This window comes from Cyprinus carpio, chromosome B22 (genome assembly GCF_018340385.1).
Source record: "Cyprinus carpio isolate SPL01 chromosome B22, ASM1834038v1, whole genome shotgun sequence".
In the NCBI taxonomy this organism is placed as follows: Eukaryota; Metazoa; Chordata; class Actinopteri; order Cypriniformes; family Cyprinidae; genus Cyprinus; species Cyprinus carpio.
The window spans coordinates 23,402,263-23,427,909 of NC_056618.1; the positions used below are offsets into that span (position 1 = coordinate 23,402,263).

The window sequence follows — 25,647 nt, forward strand, 5'->3', positions numbered from 1 at the left end:
GCTAATACGGTGGCAAACGCACGCGGGCCGTCCTAATGACATTCCCTTTCTGAAAGCGTCTCGCATGAGATGCTCTCCCCTGGAAACCCCCCAGAGGTTCCCGCCATATTCACAGCGCCATGAATATTAACCGAGCCCAGGGTGTCTGAGCTCAATATCTCTAGTCTTCCTTCCTGTCTCTTGCTCAAATACACGCACATACATAAAGATACTCTGAGTCCAGAGGCTTGACTACATTTCCTGCTCTCTGCTAGGTAATGGCACATTTATTTAGCGCGATACGGGGATTCAACTCAACCCAAGTCCCCTTCAGATAAAAAATACACCCGCCGCCTCCTACATAAACTGGGGCAGCAGCTGCGTGACTTATGCATGGCTAAATATTTGAGTGTTGTAACATGAAAATTAGTTGGCACTGGTAATGTTTAAAGTAATTATTTATGGAAATAGCAGACTGATTGAATACTGTGCATCAATAAACTCATTTTTGTGACAATTCAGTCCCTTTGGGCATAAAGTACATTGATTATGTTGGCATTTTACATTTTAAGAGAAAGAACATTAAAGGCTTTAAATGTCTCAGTGGCTTACAAGCACAAAGACGAGCCAAACTGTGTCAGGGTAAATAAATAAATCTTTATCAAATTAAATTATTTAAAAATAAATGTTAAACTGCCCTTGAACACTAAATAACTAAATAAATAAAAACTAATCATCAAATCTTCAAATTAAATTATATATATATATATATATATATATATATATATATATATGTAATATATATATATATAAATCTTTCACATTTTTTTTTACAAATAAAAATCTAATTTTCCTATTTTCCAATTTGTTGTATTAATATTTTTAATTGCATTATGTATGAGCAAACGACTTTGTGGCTTTCAAACTCAAAAAACAAAACCTATCTTAACTACACACTTTCATGCTTGTGTCGTCTGATGTCAGGGTTTAAATTCAATTCTGTTGCAGCTTAAATGACACAAAAAAAAAAATAAAAACAATGTTAAAAAGTAAAAATAAAATATAAACTTAAAGTTTAAAACTCAACTTTATTGTATTAATGTTTTTCTCCTGACTAATCTCAGATAGTTCCTCAATGGTTAGAACTTTCGCATGAAAATACACCAAATAAATAAATCAATAAAATGTTAAATGTAATTTTATATTAATATTTAAAATGAAATATCCAATTTTTTTAATATGTTTTCAAATGAATAATCTCAGATACAGTTTCTCAATAGTTATTACTTTCATATTAAAATGCACCACTTAGACTACAACATTTTTTCATAAACTAAACTAAATTAAAATAGATTAAGGTTAAATTCAATGAAAAATAGAACAGATGTTGCAAATTAGCTAGCCACTTGTAAAGTTGACTCTTGCAACATTGCCCTGGTTGATAGATGAGGAAAGCAGGGATTCTGCAAAACAAAACAAAATTAACACTCATGCCGACAAAGTGTCCTTATTTACACTATGGGCGTCCCATGAGAGTAGTTTCGATGGAAAGCGAAGCTAAGAGGGCAAGGAAATCTTCATGCTGATTATGCGCAGCCTGTCTCGCTCATCGCACATGAAGCTAAAAAAGAAAGGCGTGTGTGGTTCTCAAGTGCCTGACCCAACTCCAAGCAACTGGTGCAGATGGCAGCAAGCGGGTCAGGGACCAAGAGACTCCACGGCCCGGCCTGCAACCCTGCAAGTGCCCGATATGAACCCGGTGTCATCTGAAATCAGAAGAGGCCGTTCTGTGAAACAGAATGTGCATGCAACACAGCCTGGCCAAAAGTTCTGACTTGGGACCTGGTTTTGCATGGTGAAGCATGAAGCGTTTGCATCTACAAAAGGCTTTTGACGGAGTAGGATTCAGTCGGCACAAGCTATGCGTCAGCGTCTTCCTTTTTCACGGCACGTGGGCACGTATCACCGCCGCTGAGAGCCGTTGCAGGCATTAGAGTGAGTGATGACAAGTCTTTAGGTGGCAATGTGAGGAAATGAGGCTTTCTGCAGATGAAAGTGTTCCTTGCGCACTCTCTATTTACTGCAGATGGAAGCAGCGGAGGGCGGAATCCGGCCGAGGGGGATTTATCAGCGATGTCCAAAAAGGCTCATCAGTGTCTGGTCAGGGAAAGGTGTGCGACGGTAATTACCACAAGATGAAAGGACGAGAGAAAACCTGTTTAAAGGAATGGTTCCCCAAAATATTTTTATTCTGGCATCATTTACTCACCTCGTTCCAAACCTGTATGACCTGCTTTTTTCAGTGGAACACAAAATAATGTAAAACAAGAGTGTTTTGAACTTTTTGTGCATCCATTGAAAGTCAATGAAAACAAAAAAAAAAACAGAATCTAAAAACTAAAAAAAAAAAATAAAAAAAAAAAAAAAAAAAAAACATATACATATACACTGGATAGATAGATAGATAGATACTGAAGATAGATAGATAGATACTGAAGATAGATAGATAGATAGATAGATAGATAGATAGATAGATAGATAGATAGATAGATAGATAGATAGATAGATAGATAGATAGACAAAAAGACAGACAGATTGATAGACAGACAAAAAGACAGACAAAACAATAGACAGACAAATCTTTAGACAGAACAAAAGATAGACAGAATGACAGACAGACAGACAGACAGACAGAACAACAGTTATATTTTTAGAGAACTTTTTGTTCATCCAGTGAAAGTCAGTGGGGTCCAAACAAAACATCTGGTCCCCATTGACTTTCACTGTATGGACAAAGAGAAACATTTTTGCTCGACAATGGAAATGACCAAAATGACGGTGAATAAATGAAGACATTGTCAATTTAAGCTCTTTCACATGCTTTACAAGAAAAGGGTTTTTTACAGCAATGCCACAGAAGAAACATTTTGGGTTCCCGAAAGAACCTTTCAGTGAACAGTTCTTATAAGAACCATTTAAATACACTGTAATAATCAAAAGAACCTGTTGTGCAGTGGAAATGTTCCATGAATGTTAAAGGTTCTTAAAGGAACCATCAATGCCAATAAAGAACCTTCATTTTAGGAGTGTAGGTTGCTCTGGTTTAATCTATTGCGGGTGAAAATTGCACTTATTCAGCAGCAGATTTTGGACACTTTGAGATTTGAAAAAGTTGTTACTGAGTCAACGAGGGCATGTGATTGACAAGTGCACTCCCACGACCGAATGGATAAGAGAAGACGAATGCTGAGATTCAGGAGAGAATGACTCACCATGTTCCAGGGTAAAGAGCAGACACACAGCCAGGAGAGACTGGAGAACAGTCAAGCGGAGCTCCCCCAGCATCCTAAAGGAGAAACACAAAGAAAAAGAGAGAGAACGGTGAATTGATTATACATTTTGGTCATGTCAAAACTAATTATGTTCAAACGATCAAAGACTGCAAGTGCATTTTCACTCTTTTTTTCAGTTTATAGGAACCAAGTAAACCTTTCAAAGGCTTGACAGGTTACAGTACTCAAAGCAGGCCTCTCAAATGTCTTTATATCCTGTCAAAAAACATTTATACTGAACTCAACCTGACGGCAGCATCTCTACTATCTGGGTGGTGTATGTTAAGCACAAAAATGTTCAGTTATTACTGCAGTTTTAAAAAACACAGCATTTTTACCAGCATTATTACTGGATGTAAACATCAGTCAAATCACAACAACATGTTGCTTTCGTGAAGCTTTTAAAGGCAAGCATATTTGACAGACAGAATGACAGACAGAACAAAGGAATGACAGACAGAACGACAGACAGAACAACAGACAGATCGACAGACAGAACAAAAGAGTGACAGACAGGTTGACAAAAAGTTCGAAAGACAGTAAAAAGAACTGACACACTGACAGACAAAATGACAAACAGAACAATGGACTGACAGAGCAACAGACAGAACAACAGACAGAAAGAAATACTGATCGACAGACAGAAAAAAGAACTGACAGAGCAACAGACAGAACAACAGACAGAAAGAAATACTGATCGACAGACAGAAAAAAGAACTGACAGAGCAACAGACAGAACAACAGACAGAAAGAAATACTGATCAACAGACAGAAAAAAGAACTGACAGAGCAACAGACAGAACAAAGGACTGACAGACAGAACAACAGACAGATTGACAGACAGATTGACTGAAAGAAGAAAGGATCAACAGACAGAATTACAGACAGAGCGGCAGACAGAATGACAAACAGAACAAAGGATTGACAGATAGACAGAACGACAGACAGAATGAGAGACAGAACAAAGGATTGACAGATAGAATGACACAGCAACAGACAGATCGACAGACAGAACAAAGGCCTGACTGACAGATAACAGAATAAGAGATAGGCAGACAGAACAGAAAGATTGATAGAGCAAAGGATGGATAGATAGACAGTCAAAATGACAGAACAAAAGATAGATAGATGGACAGAGAGAATAATAGACATAACAACACTGCGCTACAAAGGCAAAAGACCTTAACTCGCTAGAGTGTGAAACTGAGAAAAACGACTTTAAAGTTTTTTACTTGTCCAGCCAAATTAATTATAGGTAGGACACTGGAAATTTAACAATTAGATGTTTTAGTAATGAAAATTATCTACATTATAAAATTGTGAGCTCAAAATGTGAGAAGTCACACCAAGGCAAAAGGCAGTAACTTCCACATTATTAATATTTGGTTGCTGATCACCATTTACAAAATCGTTTTAGTAATTTAGTAAATGTTTTTTTTTTTTTTTTTTTTGATCGTAACAAGTAGACTAAAAGTTAAACATGAGTGGACACCAATTTATTTGCTATGCTCAGTAACGTAAAAGAATGCTAGACATAGCATAATTGCTTTTATATTGATTTGTATGAAATAGCTTAACCTAAAAGAACGACTTGTGGTTGATGTGAACACCAACAAATGGGAATAATGCTAAGAATGCTTGTGGATTAAACATCTCCGATGACGTTCATCACCATGGATTGATTTTATCGGGTTACAAGAAAAGGTAGGATATGGATTTAACTGCGTTAGTAGGCTACTAATTTTATGATTGATCATGCTAGCTACGGCATTCGAGTCCACACGCATCCAACTAGAAGTGACAGCCTGGTGAATAATCTGCATTACAAAAAAGGAAAAAAAAAAGATTCACGATTATGTATTGCTGTCAATGGATCTAGTCTTTACAGTGCTTTGTAATATGGAGCTGTTTTGTAGATCGCGATCTATCTAATTTGTTTGTCTACACCATAATTAATATGCAACAGACTTTAATGGACAGTAAAACAAAGGCAGAACACCTTACAACTCCAAACCGGCACTGTAACATCATATCGAAACTCTTCCAAACTAAGTGAAGTGTTCCAAACTAAATTTGAGCTTTCTAAACAAAGTGAAAGAGCAGTAACTGGTGTTATACGCTGTTCTGCCTTGGTTTCTCCAGGGCTTTTCGAAGTTACGGTTGAGACAACCCATTTTTTTCAAAATTTTCAATGAAATTGACTCAAGATACTTATACACAGGATAAAGGATGTCTTGAATGTCCCAAAAATATCAATAACTCATTTTCGACAAAAATCGAAGTTACAGTCTTTTGCCTTTGCACGGTACAACAGACAGAATGAAATAAATATAGACAGACAGACAGAACGATCTCCCTGACTACCTGAGTTCCCATAGTGAATTTTGTGAATAATATATTCTCAAATGTAATGATCTTTGATTTTGTCTGAAAAGAGAATAGATGCACATAATTAAACTTTTCAACAAAACAGAGCTAGATATAACAAATAACTACATTTCAATAAAGAAAGGCTTTTATAACTTACATTAATTACACAAATACAAAATCTCAACCAGGTTTGCATTTTTTAGGGTCACCAAGTATATGAATGTCTGACAAGCCCATTCTAGATTATAACAGGCAGAAAGTCTTTAGTACAAACCAAGTGTGAGAGAGACAAAGAGCTGGCAGTAAATAATAGATGCTGTGGATCGGACTCGCTGTGGCCAAGGGCGAAACACAAGCCTCTGTCTGAAAGATTGGACAGGGATAACCAGTGTACGTTACAGCGGGCCGCTCACCTGCTCCGAGTCAAAGACGAGCACAAGGACAAAAAGAGAGATGAGCCATCCAGCGCATCAAAACGAATGAGAAAGTCAGTTCATTTGTGGCCACACAGTCGATTAATCGCTCAAAATTAATTTGTTCTCATCTGATGGGATAAATGGACGGCATGTCAATTCAATCAAAGCTGGATTTTCCTTTCTGCATTGTTCTTCTCTATTCTTGAACATGTGACCTCCAGAAACATCCATCTCAGCCGGGAATCATGGGAGTCTATCTTGTAATTGTATCTGCAGGTTGGAGCATTGCAGTTTTCGCTGGCTGTCACAGGCAGGTGACAGATGACAAGCTGAAAACCTCCTACATGGAGGTAGGCGAGCAAACACATACACAAACAAACAGTAAGACAAACCCACACACATACTAAAAGAAGCGATACTCGAACAAAAGGAAGCCGACAAGCTTGCAGATAAAGGATCTGGTGGAAGGTTTGGCATATAAAAGCACACAAACACATTGAGTCCCTTACAGCTCAGTCCATGAATCTGTTTGTATCATCAAAGATTTTCTCTCTCAAAGGTTTTTGAGGGGAAAAGCACGATTTTAGATGCTGCCCACTTCGTCTTCACTGTGGGAAGGCGATTGTGCGCTGGCATGCACTAATCCTGCTGTTGTCTTGCCCAGCCTGGGCTCTCTGATCCTGGCAAAACATCATGCCAGACCTCTGTAGACTCCCACAGCCTCCGGCCTCCATCAACTCATCCAGAATCTTGTTAGGGCTAAAGCAGGCATCAATACTGCCCATACCTGGGGTTTGTCCATGTGAGGAGATGTGCAAAAATTTTTAAGTTATCAGACTAACAGTTTTCACCTGGTGGACATTAAACAAGCCAAAATAAATCCCATAGAGTTACATTGAGAAGAGAGAAAATTATATAAAATCTGAATATATATATATATATATATATATATATAGATAGATAAATCCTGAATTTAAAGTTATAATTCTAAATAAACAAATGTAAATAGTGTATATATACTTGTAAATGTAAACGTATAGATACAAATTTGAATATATAAATGTAAGTTTTGAATATATAGAAGCACATATGAATTTAAAAATATGGGCCAATTCATCAGCCTTGGCAATACTCTGGTTCACAAATATATACACACATGTATTGTTTTTATATATTCAGGTTTGTATCCATATATTTAGAAATACACACACACACACACACACACACACACACACACACACACACACACACACAAAAAAAAATAAAAAAATACATATAGTCATTTATTTATTTATTTAGAATTATAACTTTATTTTTTTACAGATTTCTAATAATTATTTTCTGTTTGGCCATTCATAATACTAATATTATAATATTTATAAGGGCATAAAATTATATATATTCCTTATTAAAAAGAGAGGAAATTGCTTTGGATATAAGTGGCTGTTAAACTAAAAAAAAGTAAAAAGATTATTTGGTTCAATATAAAGTTTCATGGTCAGTAAAACAGGTAATAAATAAATAAACAAACAAAAATATAAAATGAAATAATATAAAATGTAAATATAAAATAAAAATGATAATAAAGTAATACAAATTAATATATAAAACAAAAATATAAAATAAATGGAAAAAGCAAATAAAATTAGATAACTAAATGAAAAAAGCAATACATACATAAATACAATAAAGCAAAAACAAAAATAAAAATAAATATAAAACTAAAAGTCAGCAAATAAATAAATGTGTGTAAAATACATGTATATAAGTTCAAGTTTTATTTTATTTGATTAATCTAAAAATTAATTAAATTAATAATTGCTATTTTACATAATAAATATTATGTAAACTAATCATTAATTTTATTTCAGCAACATTGAGCAGGTACTATTTTAAGTTCACTTTGGGGCTCGGAGGTGTTTTTCTCCGGAAAAAAACAAAACAACAAAAACGGAGAATTGGGACACTTATGAAAAATCTTTTACTTTCCATGTATTATCACTAGAGAAACAGATGAGAATGTTCTTTGATTTTTTTCCCCCTTATGGGCAAAAACTCTAGGAGAGCAGTTACAAAACATCTTAATGCATCCGTCATTGGCAGCCTTGCCACTGTGAGTTATTGGACACAGTCATGACTCAAACTAAAGTGTTGCTCCCTCATAAACACACACATATACACCACACTTCAATAAAAACACTTACACAGGAGACATGAGCATCCTTTTTCCCAGAGTTTCCTGTAAATGTCTTTTACATGGTACATCTGCAAAGCAGGTCTTTAATCGGCTTCCCTAGAACGTTTATTGTATCTTTCCGCTTTGTCTCTAGAAATCATGGCGTTTCTCCAAGACAATTCACGAGTGGGTTAAAAGCTCACGTCTAAACCCACAGATCTCTATTTGTGATGCAAGACAAACACATTGTGCCTTGAGGGGCACCATAAATGCATCAAATAAACAAATAAATGAATCACAGCCATTCATTTCTGTGTGATTGTGTGCAACAGAAAAGAGCAAAAGAAAAGAAAAAAGAGAATGTGTGCCACAATGTGAACACTTAATTGGCGAAATCTGTCTATTGTTGTTTGGTTGATACAGATGGTGGGTCAGCCTGTCTCTGTTAGCAATGACACCAGTGTCAACACAGACAGGAAGTGTCAATCAATCTGGAAACTGACCTGGTCCTGGAGGACGAGAAGAAAATAGAAGAACAAAAGGAAGACAAAACAAAATAACTGCAGACTGATGCAGGCTCTAAAATCTCAGTGTCAGTAGCCTATTGTGAAAACTAGATCTTAAAGGGTTGAGGCTGGTCTACCAGCTCTAACCAGTTTAACCAAAAGATGATTTGCCTGGTATGGAAACAGCACCAGCAGCAATCGCAAAGATCTACAAAGGGTAGTGTGAACTACCCGCCACACTGCCTCCCTCCAGGACATCTAAACCAGGCAGTGCATGAAGAAAACCTGGAAGATCATCGGTGACTCCAGCCTCCCCAGCCATGGACTGTTCTCTCTGCTGCCCTCAGGCAGACGGTTACACAGGATCCGATTTTCCCTCAGACTATCAGGCAGCTGAACACTCAGAACTAACACTTACAGAGCACACCACTTACTAACTGGACTTCAATGTAGCATGCACTGCACTTGAACACAATAATACTCTGCCAACATCTATTTACCAACCATTTCATCTACAACCACTCTGTGCACATTTGTGGATTATGTGTATTATTACATATATTATATATATATATATATGTGTATATACTGCACATAAAGTATACTGTATTTGTAAAGTGTCTAAACGTGTATAATGTTATTTGTTTAACGTGTCAGTTATATTCTGCACTGTCTGGAGCACGCTCCCAAGCTTTCCTCTCACCACGGCATGCGTGCTGTAGGTGATGTGACAGTAAAAGTGATTTGATTGATTTGATTCAAGATGATCTACCATGTTAAAACCAGGTACACTAGTTGCTAGTGCCCATGAACATCTATCCTGACCAGCTATATAGACAGAACGACTGATCAATAGAATGACAGAAAGAACAAAGAATGAAACTAATGATAAATCGATAGACAGATAGAACAACAGATAGAAGGAAAACAATAGAGAGAGCACAAGAATGATAGACAGAATGGCTGAGCAAACAAACAAAAGAATGATTATTACGTTACGAAATTACATAGAAAGATAGAATAATAGAACAGACAATAGTGTAATATAAAAAAAATACAGACAGAGTTATAGAACTATAAAATGACAGACAATACAAAGAAACGAGCGAACGAACGATAATAGATAGATAGATAGATAGATAGACAGATAGATAGATAGATGAAGCAGTGAAAAATACATTGAATAAATGATCAATAGATGAGCCAAAAAGGATTATAATAAACTACCAAGATCAACAGAGGCAGGATTTAATGGGTGAAATCCAATGGAGAGAAAAAAAACCTTTTGTAACAATTTTTGAATCGGATTCTATGAACCCCTTTGCCACGGTTAAAAAGTACAGCAACTCTAATTTACACATTCAAAAGAACAAATGGGAATATGAACCAGTCTGCCATTGGAACATATACAGTGGCATGCAGAAGCTGGATACTGAAGCTGAGGCTTCTGCCATCTGGGACGAGACTCTTTCTGCAGACGCATTCGGACTAGTCACTCCAGCACACCATATGGTCCGACGCACAACACCGGGGATATTCCACTCCCTGACCAGCGGAATGGATGAATATTTAAGATGTTTGTGCACATTATTGGCATCTTAGTCATAAATTTGATTCGAGCAGATTGAAATATAAGAGCCTGCATCCCACCTCATTACTGGACTTTTCCAGCATATGAACATGCAGGTGCGTCCTGCATTCGTCTGGCAGCCTTACTCATGTTTTTGTGCGTGTGTGTGTGTATTCTCTTTCACTAACATGAAAAGATGCAATTAAGCAGGAGACGGGCAGAGGCGTTCGACACATTAACACTGCGCTAGTGCACGGATGCCGTCACCCACAGACACGAGCTGAAGTGGTTTTCACACATCCCGTTCCGTGATCTCAATGAGCATTGATTGCCTTTAATGTAGCAGGATGCTGCCAGCATGCGAATGAAGGAACGGGAGTTTGTTTTCACCGAGAGAGTGTCAAAATGTCCGTTCATTTCCCTTTTTTCCCTTTCGTACTTATGTTGTTCAGAGACCTGTCTCTAACCCTGCTGAGTTAAAAAGGTGTTTTTTTTCCTGCATCTAGATCGAGAGATTTCAACACAGTAAATATTTCTGAAATAACATGTCTGTGTGGTGTAAAAATAGAAGGCACAACTCAATAAATCTTAGCGGCTGAATTTGCCTTTGTATTTTATATCTGAAATAGTATGCAATATTAGAATGATTGCATCCCAAATTACAGTATGTTGGAAATAGATGAAGAATTTTGTGCAGGACTATTTCTAGTGCATATGCGTGAAAAGTTACAGATAGAATGCAAACTGAGAAATATAAATATAGATAGTATGCATAAAGTAACACACAAAATTAGAATTACTGCAAGCACTGCAGGTCTGCATACTATTTCCAGTCAATTTTAAAAGTGTGCACCCTAATATAATACACAAGATTAGAATTAGTGCAAGTATTGAAAATTTTATGTCAAAGTGTACTATTATGCAGGAATGCATACTATTTCTATGAAGTATGAACACCTCAAGATAGTATGCAAACTCGTACAAGCAAAAAGTGCATGTATGCATGCACACTGTAATATACTGGCATACAATTTTAACATACATTGTTGGAAGTTACTAGTTACATGAAATGGCATTATGTAATTTAATTACAAAATAAATTTTACTGTAATCCATTACAGTTACTGAGAATAAATGTGTAATTAAATTACAGTTACTTATGAAAATGTTTACAATTACAAACGGGGTAATATTATGCAAGTGTGCATGTGTGTTAGTAAGAAAATATACAGATAGTATGCAAACCATGACATGCAAAAAGTATGCATGGATGCACACTTTGAAAATATCTTTGTGATACTATTTTTAGTGTTCCATGAGTAAGGATGCACTTATTTTAATCTTGCATTCAACTTTGGATATGATTATAAAAATAATAATATACTAAATTTAATAAAAAAAATTACACAAATACTGTAATATGTGGTTTTGCACAATAGTACATTTCGGCGATATAGTGTGATACTGTATAACCTTTGACAGTTATTTTGACTAAGTTCGCTTTGCATACTTGCATCTATCCTTTTTTACGTCCAAAACAGAATACAAGATTAGAATTGAATGGAAAAACGGAGTAGAAATAGTATGATGTCCTGAAAAGAACTATTTTTTGCATTCTTTAAAAGTGTACACACATGCTTTCCTGGTTAACATTACCCACAATCCCTTGCAAAAAGGATGAATTTTATAACATACTAGTGTGTCACAGTACAGGGATACTTAAAATAATGTCTCAGCAAAGTACATACTTTAAGTGCACTGTACAAGTATGCAAACTAGGATGTAGCCATAGATTACATTACATTCTATCTAAACCAACTTGCATTGCAATCAAGGTACAGATTTTATAACACTAAAATCTACAGCATTCAAAACACATAACAAAAAAAAAAATATAACTACACTCAAAAATCTGGGCTACAGTGGATAAAAAATAAATAAATTGAGGGGCACTGGATGTTTGAAGCATGGATTCAAACCTGAATTTCCAAAATGAGCACCAAAGCTCAGTGCATCTGGCGTACGGACCACTAAGCCACCACTCAATCATCTAAACCCAAATGAAATGAAAATATTGATTTCAGTTAACAAGCACCGTTGAGTAATATGCTTTTTATAGATCCTAGAAAGAACATCAAGGAAAAAATGTGGCATCAGACATCTTCCCAACTGCAACCTTTAAGTGATTGACCACACATTTCCTTCATTCAAATGGGCCATCCAGCACCTAATTGAGCTTGGCAATAACCGCTTAACTGGTGGAGGGAGCTGACTTGTCTCCAAGAGGACTGAAAGAAACGAGTTTCTCCATCTCAGTGTCTCGAAGCCAAAGCTGTAGCTTTGAAAAATGAGGTGACAGAGAGCTTACATCGCGGGGGCTTGGCAACCTCAATTTCAAACATTTCCTGCTTTTAATTTGTGCTTTCAGGCACGCCGACACTTTTGACAGTCAACAAGAAATATTTAACTTGCTCTTCTGTGCATCAAGGTCCCTTTGGCTGCTCCCTGTGGAATCAAAAAATGACTAGAAAGCACCGTGTGTAAGACATGTTGACGTCGAGAAGTCAGTACAAATGACATGTGTGTACTTTGAGCGTCACGTGCTTGAGCGATCAATAAAAAGAGCGGATGAAGTCGCCGCAAAATTCGTCAGGTTTCGGTCCTGAACTGCTGTGGGAGATAATGACCAACAACAAATAGCAGATATACATGACCCAGCTCTGGCTGTTTCTGACTGGGAACTGTAAAGATGCCTCAGTTAATCAAAGTTCCTAGACTGTCGGCTTTGACTCACATCTAGGAAGCGCGCATCAGAAACTTTGGCTTTGAACTCAGGGCCACGCTTTCCGGAGCACACATGAAAAACCTGAAAAAAGCCTTTGTACAACAGGAAACTTGTGTTATGTCGCCAAATTTGGCAGATGCAAGACAGAAATTGACAAAACGCCATTGCAGCAGACATCAGGCAAAGATTACGACATATGTTATGTGAGAGATTGAGCCCTGGCAACATCGTCCTATTGATACAACCCAAGTTTCTGGATCCTTTCCCAAAAATTAACACAAATTAATAAACCAATTTAAAACCAATTTAAAAATAAAAGTGCAAAAAAAATGCAAAGCAAAACATCACCTCTATGAACTAGAGGATTAGTAATTTAATAATCTGTCACTTTACAATAAAATGCTAAGTTTATTAATTCAGACTTTCAAACTTTTGATTTTTGTAAGAAAATGCTGAAAATTTGGCACCAGACTTTTTTAAAAAATAAAATAAAAATAAAACTGCAAATGTTGATTTTCTTCATTGGATCAGATTGGAAAACAATGTTCATGTTATTTAAAGTCAAGGTTGCTGTTTTAGTAATAGTAGTTTAGTAATAGGTTAAAAAATCTGGGGTGCGTTTCTCAAAAGCATAGTTAGCTAATTATCTCTATTAACTCTATACGTTTAACATACTACACAAAAAAAAAAAAAAAAAAAAAAAAAAAATTTTTTGTGTAAACCATTCATACCTTTCACGAAATAAAAAAATAAGATATACACATCACATACACATCAAACAAACATGAGTTGAATGACAATAACGTGTTCTGTAGAGCTGCATTTCAATTTGTGATTGAATTTGTTTCATAATTAATGGACTTTATAACATTCACATTGTTATTTTGTTATTAAGTTGCTAAATACAAAACAAACTGTATTTTATAAAGTGCTATGCAGGGGCGTGTCTAGAGCAATTTTAAATGGGGTGGCCAGTCTGGGGCACTGGCTCAAAAGAGGGTGGCCGGGTTATGGTTTGCGGCACGATGTATGTTAAAATACATCGTGTATACACTCACTAAACAAAGAGTGACAGCTTTTTTAGTGGTAGAGCACTCTTTGCAAGCTTTCTAGTCTTACAAACACGTTGCATGTGTAGAACTTTGTTTTTCAGCCACACACACGTTGCAAAGCCACCCCTGGCCACCACCAGAACTTATGATCGAACCACTCTTCAATTAGCAGTGATTGACACAATGATGACCAAAGCAATAGACGGGATGTGAAAATGGGCATTAAGACTAGAGCACCCTCACTAATTTTAGAAGCACCCTCAGTGATTATTTCTGGAACCTGGTTAAAACGCTATATTGCAAAACTATATACAAAAAAAAAACAAAATACAAATGCACTTAATAAAACAATTGAATAAATGCATATTTATAAGTTAAGCACCTAACTAAAATAAGTAGGCTATTAATAAAATAAATAACTAAAGAAGGCTGACTATAATCAGCTTGCTTCCATTTAATGAGATAAGCCTACTCCTCATCTGAATTAGTCAAGTCAAGTCAAGTCAAGTCATCTTTATTTATATAGTGCTTTAAACAAAAAAGATTGCGTCAAAGCAACTGAACAACAATAATTAGGAAAACAGTGTCAATAATGCAAAATGAGAGTTAAAGGCAGTTCAATTAGAAAAAAACCGCTTCTAGTCTTCAGTGACGCAAGAATGTTTGAGCATACACGTAATCTCTGAGCAAAAACAGAGCCAATTCATAAAAGAACAATGTATATTTAAAAGCACACATCCAGTTTTGTGTGAGTGAAGGAAATCCACTTGCGAGTGGAGATTCGTGCTCGCGCATTACATGGATCACGTAACATTATGCGCTCTCGATATCTGTCAAATATCACGCTATAGAAACAGCCTAAAATTAAGTATAATGAGGAGAAGAAAGCGGTCCTAGGCAGCTACACATGCCAGGATCCGCCACTTACAGATGCAGTTAGGAATTTACTAAAAACAAGTCTATCGCAAGACATCTGGTGGGGGGTGGGGGGGGTGGGGGGCACCTGGGGTGGCCAGCCAAATTTCAGTGGGGGCCGGTGCCACCCCTGTCCACCACGTAGACACTCCTCTGGTGCTATGTAAATAAATGTGGCAGGTTTTTAGGTGGACTCTACTCTATTTCGCTTTTAAATGTAATAAAGTGAATGACGACTATGGCTGTCAAGCTCTAAAATAACAAAAAGCACCTTAAATCTCACAATGTGATAACTTTGCATGAAAAAAGACTGAAACACAAGTCATTACTTACCTGAAAATCACTCATGAGAGATGTACAGTAGCAATGTCCCAATCATGAACAAATTGTTTTTTTAGTCAAATCTTTCCAATGAATAAGCTGATCCAGATCACAATGATGATTTTTCAAGATTCAAGATTTTTATTTGTCACATACACGATTATATAGAGAATATATACCCAGCAGTGAAATGTGAGTCAGGTATATACATAAATATAGGTTTATGATTAATATTTATGGTTTATGATTTATGATTTGTTCATAAACTCTCACTGGAGGGGAGGATTTAGTTAAATAATGACTTAAATTCAGTCTGTTCCTCATGAAAATTTACCTTCAGAAGAATATATGTGACCCTGGACCACAAAACCAGTCATAAGTAGTGTGGGTATATTTGTAGCAATAGCCAAAAATACATTATATGGGTCAAACTGATAAAAATCATTAGGATATTAAGTAAAGATCAAGTTCCATAAAGACATTTTGTGGATTTCCTAACGTAAATATATCAAAATCTAATTTTGATTAGTACTATATTGCTAAGTGCTTCACTTGGACAATTTAAAGGCTATTTCTCAATATTTTTATGTTTTTTGCACCCTCAGATTCCAGATCTCGGCCTATCCTAACAATCCATTATTCAATGGAAAGCTTATTTATTCAGCGTTCAGATGTATAAATATGTATAATTCTCAGTTTTAAAAAATGACCCTTATGACTGGTTTTGTGGTCCAGGGTCACATATGTCATATGAACCACTTTAATGCTTTGAAATATTATAAAAGTGAATGACGACTGGGGCTATCAAGCTCTAAAATTACAAAAAAAACACCTTAAAATTAAAAATCTAGGCTAATCATCTAGAGTGAAAAAAAGACAGAAATTTAAGCAATTATCTATTGAAATTTGAATTGGTCTTTTGAGCCAAATCTTTCTAATGCATCACTGTGATAATGCTTTCATGATTTAGACTCTCACTGAAGGGAAAGTTTGTTCCTCACGAAAAGCTGTCATTTGCCTTCAAAAGAATATAATGGCATAAGAACCGTTTTGATGATAGCTTTAAGGTGTTTTTGTCGTCTTCATTCACTTCCATTATATGAAAAAGAGCACCACTTTTTGGGTTCGACTGAAAAAAGAAAGTGGTACGAGTTTGGAACGACACAAAGGTGTGCAAATGATGTTGATGAACTATTCTTGTAAGTATAATTGGTGTAATTTCATGCACACTCATTGTTTGTGTTTATCAAATGTGGTAGCCACAAGCTGTGATTGAGCCACTGGAGTGCCAATGCCAGCTTTGTCTTGCTGGTGCATTGAATCCCACAAACTGGCAGGAACAATGGAGCATGTAGGTGTGTGTGAGTGTTTATACAAGCAGGGCTCTCTGAACAGGTGTCAGAACAGCTTTTATCCATTCAGCCCGCTCCACTTCTCCGGATCCCTTTATGAAAACACGACTCAGCCCAACCATTAACTGGGAAGCATATGGTGAGCCCATTGCGTGTCCCCCTAAAAATCCGCACGAAACTAATCGAAATCACACCAAAACACAAAGGAATTCCCCCCTGACCTCCGACACGCACTGACAGATGGGGAGGGACAGAGTCCAGCCACCCTGAAAATGATATTCGTACACGTCCGCCTCTCTACACCAAGTCACTTGTCTTTCATGCTGAATAGCTGCGGCGTGCGACAGCTTTGAATTGTTTTTCATGAATTCATGACACGTCGGGTGAACATTTGACATCACAAAGAAGCTGACCAGAAATTGAATTGCGGTTTGGATACGACAAGCAAGAAGAATCGGCAAGAAAATAACAAAGTCTAACCGGATCCTATTTTGACACCGTGCTGCTGACATAACAAAATATAAAACGATGCATTATATATATTTATCGAGCACTACTGTGGCAAGCGCTTGGATTCAATTTTCTCAGTGACATGCGTTCGGGGAGAAAAAGAGCTGGCAGCGGAAAGACAAACAATCCAAGAGAAATAAAGTGACAGATTTGGAGGGAAGAAAGGTAACAGAAAGAGAGAAAGGGAGATAAGAAGACTATGCGTGAAAAAACAAAAAACAAACTAAAAGTTAAGTCATTGGTACCTAAAAACCATTCATAAGAAAAGTACCAATGTTCAGAATATAAACTACTTGTTCTTTTGAGTCAAACCATTCAAACAAATGGTTCAAAATCCTCAAAAGGGTAATTAAATGTAACAAATCATGTAAAAATGTTTGACCACATTTTGTCAACCTTTCATAATTACCTTATCTTTTAAATAACTGAGGAGTTTTATAAAAATCACCTGTCAAGTTCCCTATCAGTGTATGTTCTCAATCTGTGTATCAGCACAAGAGCCAAATTGGATGACTACAGGAACTCATCTCAAGAGGATCTCATTTAATAGTTCATCTATTGCCAAATTATGAAGAAAAAAAAATCAGTCTACAACAAAATAATTATTGAAAATATTTCAATAAAGAATGTCAGAATCATAATAATCAGAATGCATGGTGCAAGTGTCCGTCAAAATATAACATACAAAAATGTTCACTAACCCAGTAAAGTTTTTCAATTGGATTGGTGTTTATTCTCTATAAAATGGAGTGTTAAGGATTTTGCTCAGTCCCCTGCTCATTCTGATTCAGTTCCAGTGAGTGAAGAACAGTTTCATATGCACGTGTGTTAAGTATTATATATGTTACCGTCTTTGACAGACAGCATGTTGAAGCCGCTCAGGCTGGCATTTTCTCCTTCCTCTCGGAAATCGGTGGCGTAGTCAAAAGTAGTGTATGTTTTTCAGGAAATGCGTGTACTCCCTGGACCTCTGTTTCTAGTAAATGCTACAGTGTATTCTGCATGTTATTTTTTGACAGACATCGATGTTGTGAATTTCATATGATGTTTCATATGATTTGAAAACAGATGGATCGTAAGGTAATGATTATTTATTTCTCAGCCAGTAAGTATCCAGTGAAGTGACTGATGCCCATGAGTGTGTTATTTCGAGGTTTTTAGTTCTAATATTCCAACCAAGTTTTGACGGACATGATAACATGCGTGAGGGATGTACTATGTTTATTTTTTTGGTAATTATAAAATGTGCTGGAGACATTCGAAATTACATTTTACAAATTACAATTACTCAGACACTGATATGTTTGACTTGTCAAAAATGTTACGTTCAGCTGTCGCAAATTTGTTGACTACTGAAAATATTTTTTTAACAGGAAAATGATGGTTTTGATGCACAAAGTTGTTTTAATTGTCTCTTATAACAAAAATCGTTAAATCCACGATGCAGATACTGCTGTACATAATAGTGAACATTACTTTTTAAAACGATTGTTCCATTATTACCCCTCGGCAGATTTTTGACTCAAATCACTGTTTATGATTCAAAATGATTCGGTTCTCAAGTTCAGTGACTCAAAGATCCTGTTAACATCTCACTGGAGGAAAGGATTTTGGTAAATAATGACTTAAATACATCGAGTGAACAGAGAAACATTTGACATCAAAAAGAAGCTGACCAGAAATTGAATTGCAATTTTTACAAGCAAGATGATTCAGGCAAAAAATAAAGTCTAACCGGATCTTATTTTGACACCGTGCTGCTGACATGGCAAAATATAAAAACAATGCATTATATATTTTTATCGAGCACTAGTGTGGCAAGTGCTTGGATTCAATTTTCTCCAAGACATGCAGTCGGAGAGAAAAACAGCTGGCAGGAGAAAGACAAACAATCCAAGAGAAACAAAGTGATGGCTTTGGAGGGAAAAAAGGGTAACATAAAAAGACAAGAAAAAGGGAGACAGAAACACTTTAAGACATCTGAACAAAAACAAACAAGACAAAGGAATCTAGATGATAAAAATAGAAAGATTAACACTCAGGAAGCTGTATCAAGAAGTTGTACGGTCTGTTTGTGTTCGTGCTCATTAAAATAATCACACTTTAAGCTCTTAACGAGTCATGAAGCTGTAGATGTCTGAGGTGTTAAAGGGGGATTTTCAAATGAAAACGAAAGGTGAGAAAGAAGACGAGAGGAAAAATACCCCAGAAAGAATGAAATCGCTCAAAAGTGTAAGGGTCACACCAATATTCCTTTGTCTCAGTCAGACATAATGGACCCCTGGTGCCATATTGATTCAGAAGCATCGACTCGTTGCAAAAAAGAGAGCAGCAGCGTGAGCTCCATTTGCAGCTTTTTATTTACTTATCTCCAGCGGTTTGATGTAAAACCAAATAAGAGCGTCCAACAAAGCAACACTTTTTCATTTTTGAGGATGTATGGCTAACCGCCACGAGCGACACTGTCAAAATAAATGGCATGTCTTGGATATTTCCCAGCATTCCTTTGTATTGCACTGGAGCACAATTCATTGTTTGCTTAAAGGGATGGTTCACCCAAAAATGTCAAATGTGGCATGATTTACTCACAATCATGTTGCTCCAAAGCTGTTATTTCTTATTAATTCTTATGTGAGACCCAAAAGGAGATATTAAGGAGATTGTTCATGCTGCTCTTTTCCACCCCACAAAACCTAATAAAAAACATTTGAAAACAAAATACAACACCCCAAGATTTTGTCTGATTTACAAAAACCCTAATCTACTACATGCTTTGTGTCGTCTGATTGATAGTAAAAAGCACTTTAGTATCATTCCCTGTAAAATCTGGACTAATTTTAGAAGTAAATTTAAGACTAACTTTTATATGGTTAGTAACATTTCAATATGAACACTTACTAGTCTGGATCAGTTTAGATTGATTTGACTATCCATACAAATTTCTTAGAAAAAATGTTAAAATGCTACTATAAAATATGAAACATCAGACTTTTGAGGGACATTCTCACAACAAAAGCTATAGAGCTTTGATTATAAAACTAAGTATTTAAAAATAATCTTACTAAGACTTATTATTGGGAGACAACTGATATTTATATACATTTTATGTAAGTATACTGTCATAATGTCATTGATTTACATTACAAGCTATCAAAATTTAATTGTGCTTTTTGGCCATATAAATCAGCAACTGGACCAAATCATTTTTAGGTAAACTATCTATACGAGGACACTGATAGCCAGACAAAACATGCATCTTATAACATCTTATAGACCTTCTGCATCGCAAGTAAGTCACTGGAAATCCAGGGCACTATTTCTGTCTTTGTGAGAGAATCTTGACTGCTGGCTTTTGTTCCCAGGGGCACAATTTAACCAGTCCTTCTGTATCCGAATCTTCTGTGCTGGGGTGTCAATACAAGTTTTTGCCTTGTGTCAATAGTATGTTTTTTTTGCAGCCACACGGCAAAGAAATCCAAGTAACTGGATTTAAACAGTTCAAAAGAGTCTCAAAATAATTAGTGACAAGAATCTCAGTCTCCAATGTATTTATCAGTTCTGCCTGCAATCATAGATGAGATGGGGGTGATGGGAGAGGAAAGGAGAGGAGGCGGCTTTTAAAGAGTCGAACAAGTTAATACAAAATGTCTACTGAAGAAAAAACCTATTGCAACTTGTGCATCTACAAACTTGTCCTAGTTAAATTCCTTATGATAGATTTTCCGACAGGTGTATAACCAATATTCTCTGAAAACACAAGGTCGAGATACAAATGTTCAATACTCTTTGCATTAAGGAACACAATCTCGATGTGTGAGGGATATACTGTAAGCTGATGGAAACAGGCACAAAAAAATAAAAAATAAAACGCTAAATAAATCTAAATATCTACGGAGCCCGACACATAAAATGAAAGAAATAATAAATAAATCGTGCACACGATTTACTAATTCGTTCCCACGATGTCCTAAAATGTGCACATGATTACTATATTGTTCTCTCGTTCTGCTAAATTGTTCTCTCGATTTATAAATCGTGTGCATGATTTAGCAAATCGAGGGAACGAAATAGTAAATCATGCACACAATTTAGACTACTATTTTTTTCCTGCATGCCATGTGCGGGGCTCAGTAATATAAAATCGTATTAATACGGTGGGAAAATTGCCTTGGATAAAAGTGCCTGCTAAATAAAAATTAAAAAGTAAAAAGATTATTTGATTCAAAATATAGTTTCATAGCCTGTAAAATAACTGAATAATAAAAAAATAAACAGATAAAAACATATTAAATTAAATAATGTTTTTTAATATAAAATACACATAAATGGAAAAGTAATAAATAATAAATCTTAAAATAAATGGAAAATCAATAAATGCATAAATACCATAAAGAAATAACAAAAATCAAAATATTAATACAAATAAAATATAAAAGTCACCGAATATAAAATAAATACATAAATGCAAACATAAAAAATAATAAAAATGAATATAAAACAAATATTTAAAAATTAAAAATCAAATAAATATATTTAAAAAACTGCATAAAAAAATTAAATATAAAATAAATGTAACTATTAAAAAAATACATTAAAAAGCAAATAAAACTATAAATAAATGGAAAAGGCAATGCATGCAAAAGTTGACAAAAAACATCAATAAATATAAGAATTAAAAGTCAGCAAATAAAATTAAATACATAAATAAATGTAAATCAAAAAAATTATGTGTAAAACAAATATGAAATAAATGAAAAGGCAAATATTAAAATAAATGGAAAAGCAAAGAAAAAAGATGAAAATATTAATACATATAAAAAACAAATATTAATACAAATAGTATATGTAAATATTTGTAATAATTAAATATGAATACATATAACAAATAAAAAAGTCAGCTAATAAAAATACATACATAAATGTAAATATAAAATATAAATAATGTATAAAACAAATATGAAATAAATGAAAAACCAAATATTAGTATAAATTAGAAATATATAATACATAAATTATAGCTTGTGTGTGCGTGTGTGTGTGGGGGGGGGTAATTCTTGGTTTATATTCTGGCCCTTAAGATAAGTACAGATGTTTGTAGCAGAGTACAAGTGCACTATTGTGTTGCCTTTTCCTTAACATCTGTTAGACACAATTCTGTCATGGTTTGTGTCAAGGAACAGAAGTTTACAGTCTTTCGAACACATTTTTAAAAGCATTAAGCAACATGTTCTGTCTGACACTGTCACACCATCTGTGGGGATACTGATCAAATCTCTTCACGTATTCGAGAAATAGAAACAGAGTGTTCGGGAAACAACAAGAGTGCAAGAAAGGAGTAACAAATTCTTTGCAAACGAATCTCAAGGGCTTTATCTCGGTTGCTCGCGACAAAAATGGTAATGAACAAATCTGCAAACATGAAAACAGCTGCTCCACATTAAAAGTGACAAAGTGCGGTTTTCAACGAATCTACAATAAATGCTGCGATATCACCTTATTCAGAGCTCTACAGTACATCTTTCTAACAATGTGCAGAGTCGGTTTTATTTGAGCAGGAAATAATTCAATACACCATGTCCTCATTTAAAGTATCTCTTTACTGTATCCTGACTGCTGTTTTTCAAGCGAATGAATATTAAAGACACCTCTCTCTCATTTTACTTTACAACACAGGACGGATAGCACACGGATGGCCATAAAAATCTTAGAACCTGACATAACGTTTTTAATTTGACTCCTTATATGCAAGTAAAACGGGATTTAGAGGATGAAGAAGAAAGAAAAGGAAGTTTTAGATTCAACTCAGTTTTTCTATTAAAGCAAAAATGAAGAAAAACACCTCATGATTTATGCTGTCATATTTGGAACAACAAAGAAGAGGGAATTCCAGTGAATAATTTACAGAGGAGTGCAACTTCAATATTAGACAAATGAATATATTATGCTTCCGTCTGAATTCTCATTTTGAATTCGATATGAGAATGTAATGTTTAATCTACTAATTACAATGAATGGAATATATTTTCTTACTCTTTGTATTTTTAATATGGTACAAGATAAATAGCAATATGGTACAAGATTATAATTTTAAATCAATGTGATAAACATGTTAGGGCAAAAGTAATTTAAAAGTAAAATTAAATAATATAAAAATTTAAATATAAAAAAAACATAAATGCAAACAAAGTAATAAAAATGTATAATATATTTAAAAAAATATATAAAATAAATAAAAATAAAAAAACAAATACAAATATATATATTTTAAAAAATACAACATTTTTAAAAAATTTATTACTTTTAATAAATTGATGTGAAATTGTATAAGTTTCATGATTTTAATTAATTCAACATGCTTGATCAATAAAAATTTTATTTGAAAAATGAAAAAAAAAAAAAAGCTGATTCCAGACAAATTAAAATGGAATTTGGAAAAAACATAAAACTAAATATATATAACTAAATATATAGTTACATATTAACACTTCTACTTTTAAAACACTTACCATTTAACACTACATAAAGCTTTTATCATCATTGCTTACATCAAAAATCACTTATAAAGAGTAAACACATCTTTGATTTGGTCACTTTGGTCACGCAACAGGTTTCCAGTTCTGGCCTAATTAGCGCAATATAAAGCGAGCGGCACTGCACACTTGGCACATGCGCTGCATTGATCAAAGAGACAGTGTTATTGATGAGAGTAGAAGGGTCGGGCAGATGTTCTCATTCATAATGCTGCTGCCTGATCCCACAGCATGTGGGACTGGAGGTAATTTAGCAACTGTAATGGAGAATTACACTGGTATTCCTCAGATTAGAAAATCTGACGTGATGATTTGTTACCGGACATCTACATATTCACAGGAGGAGCGCGACCCGACCGCTGGTGGATGAGTTATGTGTCTTTAATAGGCTGCTGATTTGACATTTGGACTCCCATTCATGTCTATTGTAATTGTGTCATGCTGGAGAAACGCTTATTTACAGGAAGCTCCATTCTTAGGTTGTGTAAGGTGTGCTCAAAATTTCCTGACAAATTTACGCAGACAAAACAGGTCTATTGTCCATTGTCAGTAGTGATACACAAAATCAGAAGCTTTCTGTTTATCATCACACCATGTGAAATCTTGATCATGTGGATTCCACGGAAACGGCTGGATTTTGGCAGCAGAAATTTCTCAAAACAACAATAAATGTGACCATACCAATAAATTTATATATATATATATATATATAAAATTTATTTTTACACTATATGTGTGCAAATACATTTATACACACAATAATTCATGCCAGCTGTCAATTGGTCTTCCTCATCTTCATCAACTGTCTTTTTTAAGGAATGCACCAAGAAGGTAATTTCATCTAGAAACCTTGTGCTTGTAGCACAGATTGTGACAGGTACTGTCTATAACATGATGCACAGTCTTTCCCGCTTCACCTATCTGTCTGGATTTTCTCTTCCCCTCCTGCTGAGAACCATATGAGTGTGTCTGATGGTGGAGCAGAAGTCTGATGAATGGTAACACCGTGAGGGATTCGCTCAGATTTCCCCCAGCTACACCGACCACCATACTTCCCACCCACTCCATTATTTCCATCATAACAAACTGAGACAGAAAGTCAGTTGATAAGCTGAGACAGAAATCTGGTATCCAGGAGCAGGAGAAATTTCCGAAGAGACACTCGGAGAAGAAATATTATCATTAGCGTTCTCATCTTGGGGGTCAACTTTAGTTATCGCCACGATGCGTTTAAACTCGCATTCAAGCTTGTGTAAGAATGTGTTAACCTTGATCACTGAATAAGGTAAGTGCAGTATGACACAAAGGCCCATGAAATGCCTTCAGGATTTCATTTTGCACTGGAGGTCACATATTTTGATACCTCAGTATCTAGTTCTTTTTTGAACTGAAATAATGCAGTGTATTTGCTAAGACTGGGTATCAGTACAGATTTCCTGATTCAGTTCTGATTTATCTGCGGATATGCTTTCATATACTAAACAAATTTAGCTAATTTTTCTGCTAGTGTTTTAAAATATACAGGACACCATGTCAGACTGAATAAAATCATCCATTATAAGAACTGATTCATGAGAGTCATTTGTTTTGTTAATCTGTTTGTGCAACATGTTTTTGATTCACTAAAAAGAAGTGACACATTAGAGTCATTTGTTTGTGATTCAGACTACACTAGTTGCACTGCAATTTTTACTTTATTTTTAATTTACAAACACGCAACTCAAAATGATTCATTTGTTAATGAATTGAACTACGCTGGTCACACTGTATGTTTCTCACTAAAAAGAACCTGTTCATAAGAGTCATTCCTTCATGAATCAGAATACACTGTTT

At 35.2% G+C, this 25,647-nt stretch overlaps 1 protein-coding gene across 1 annotated transcript in view; it reads right to left on the minus strand.

Annotated features, from left to right (window-relative positions):
• Window positions 1-25,647, minus strand: part of LOC109088291 (neurocan core protein-like) — a 127,831-nt gene that overhangs the window by 86,983 nt on the left and 15,201 nt on the right. The window contains 1 exon segment of the mRNA XM_042749919.1: window positions 3,252-3,325. Within this exon segment, the coding sequence (XP_042605853.1) occupies window positions 3,252-3,324 (73 nt within the window). The 5' untranslated portion in view covers window position 3,325.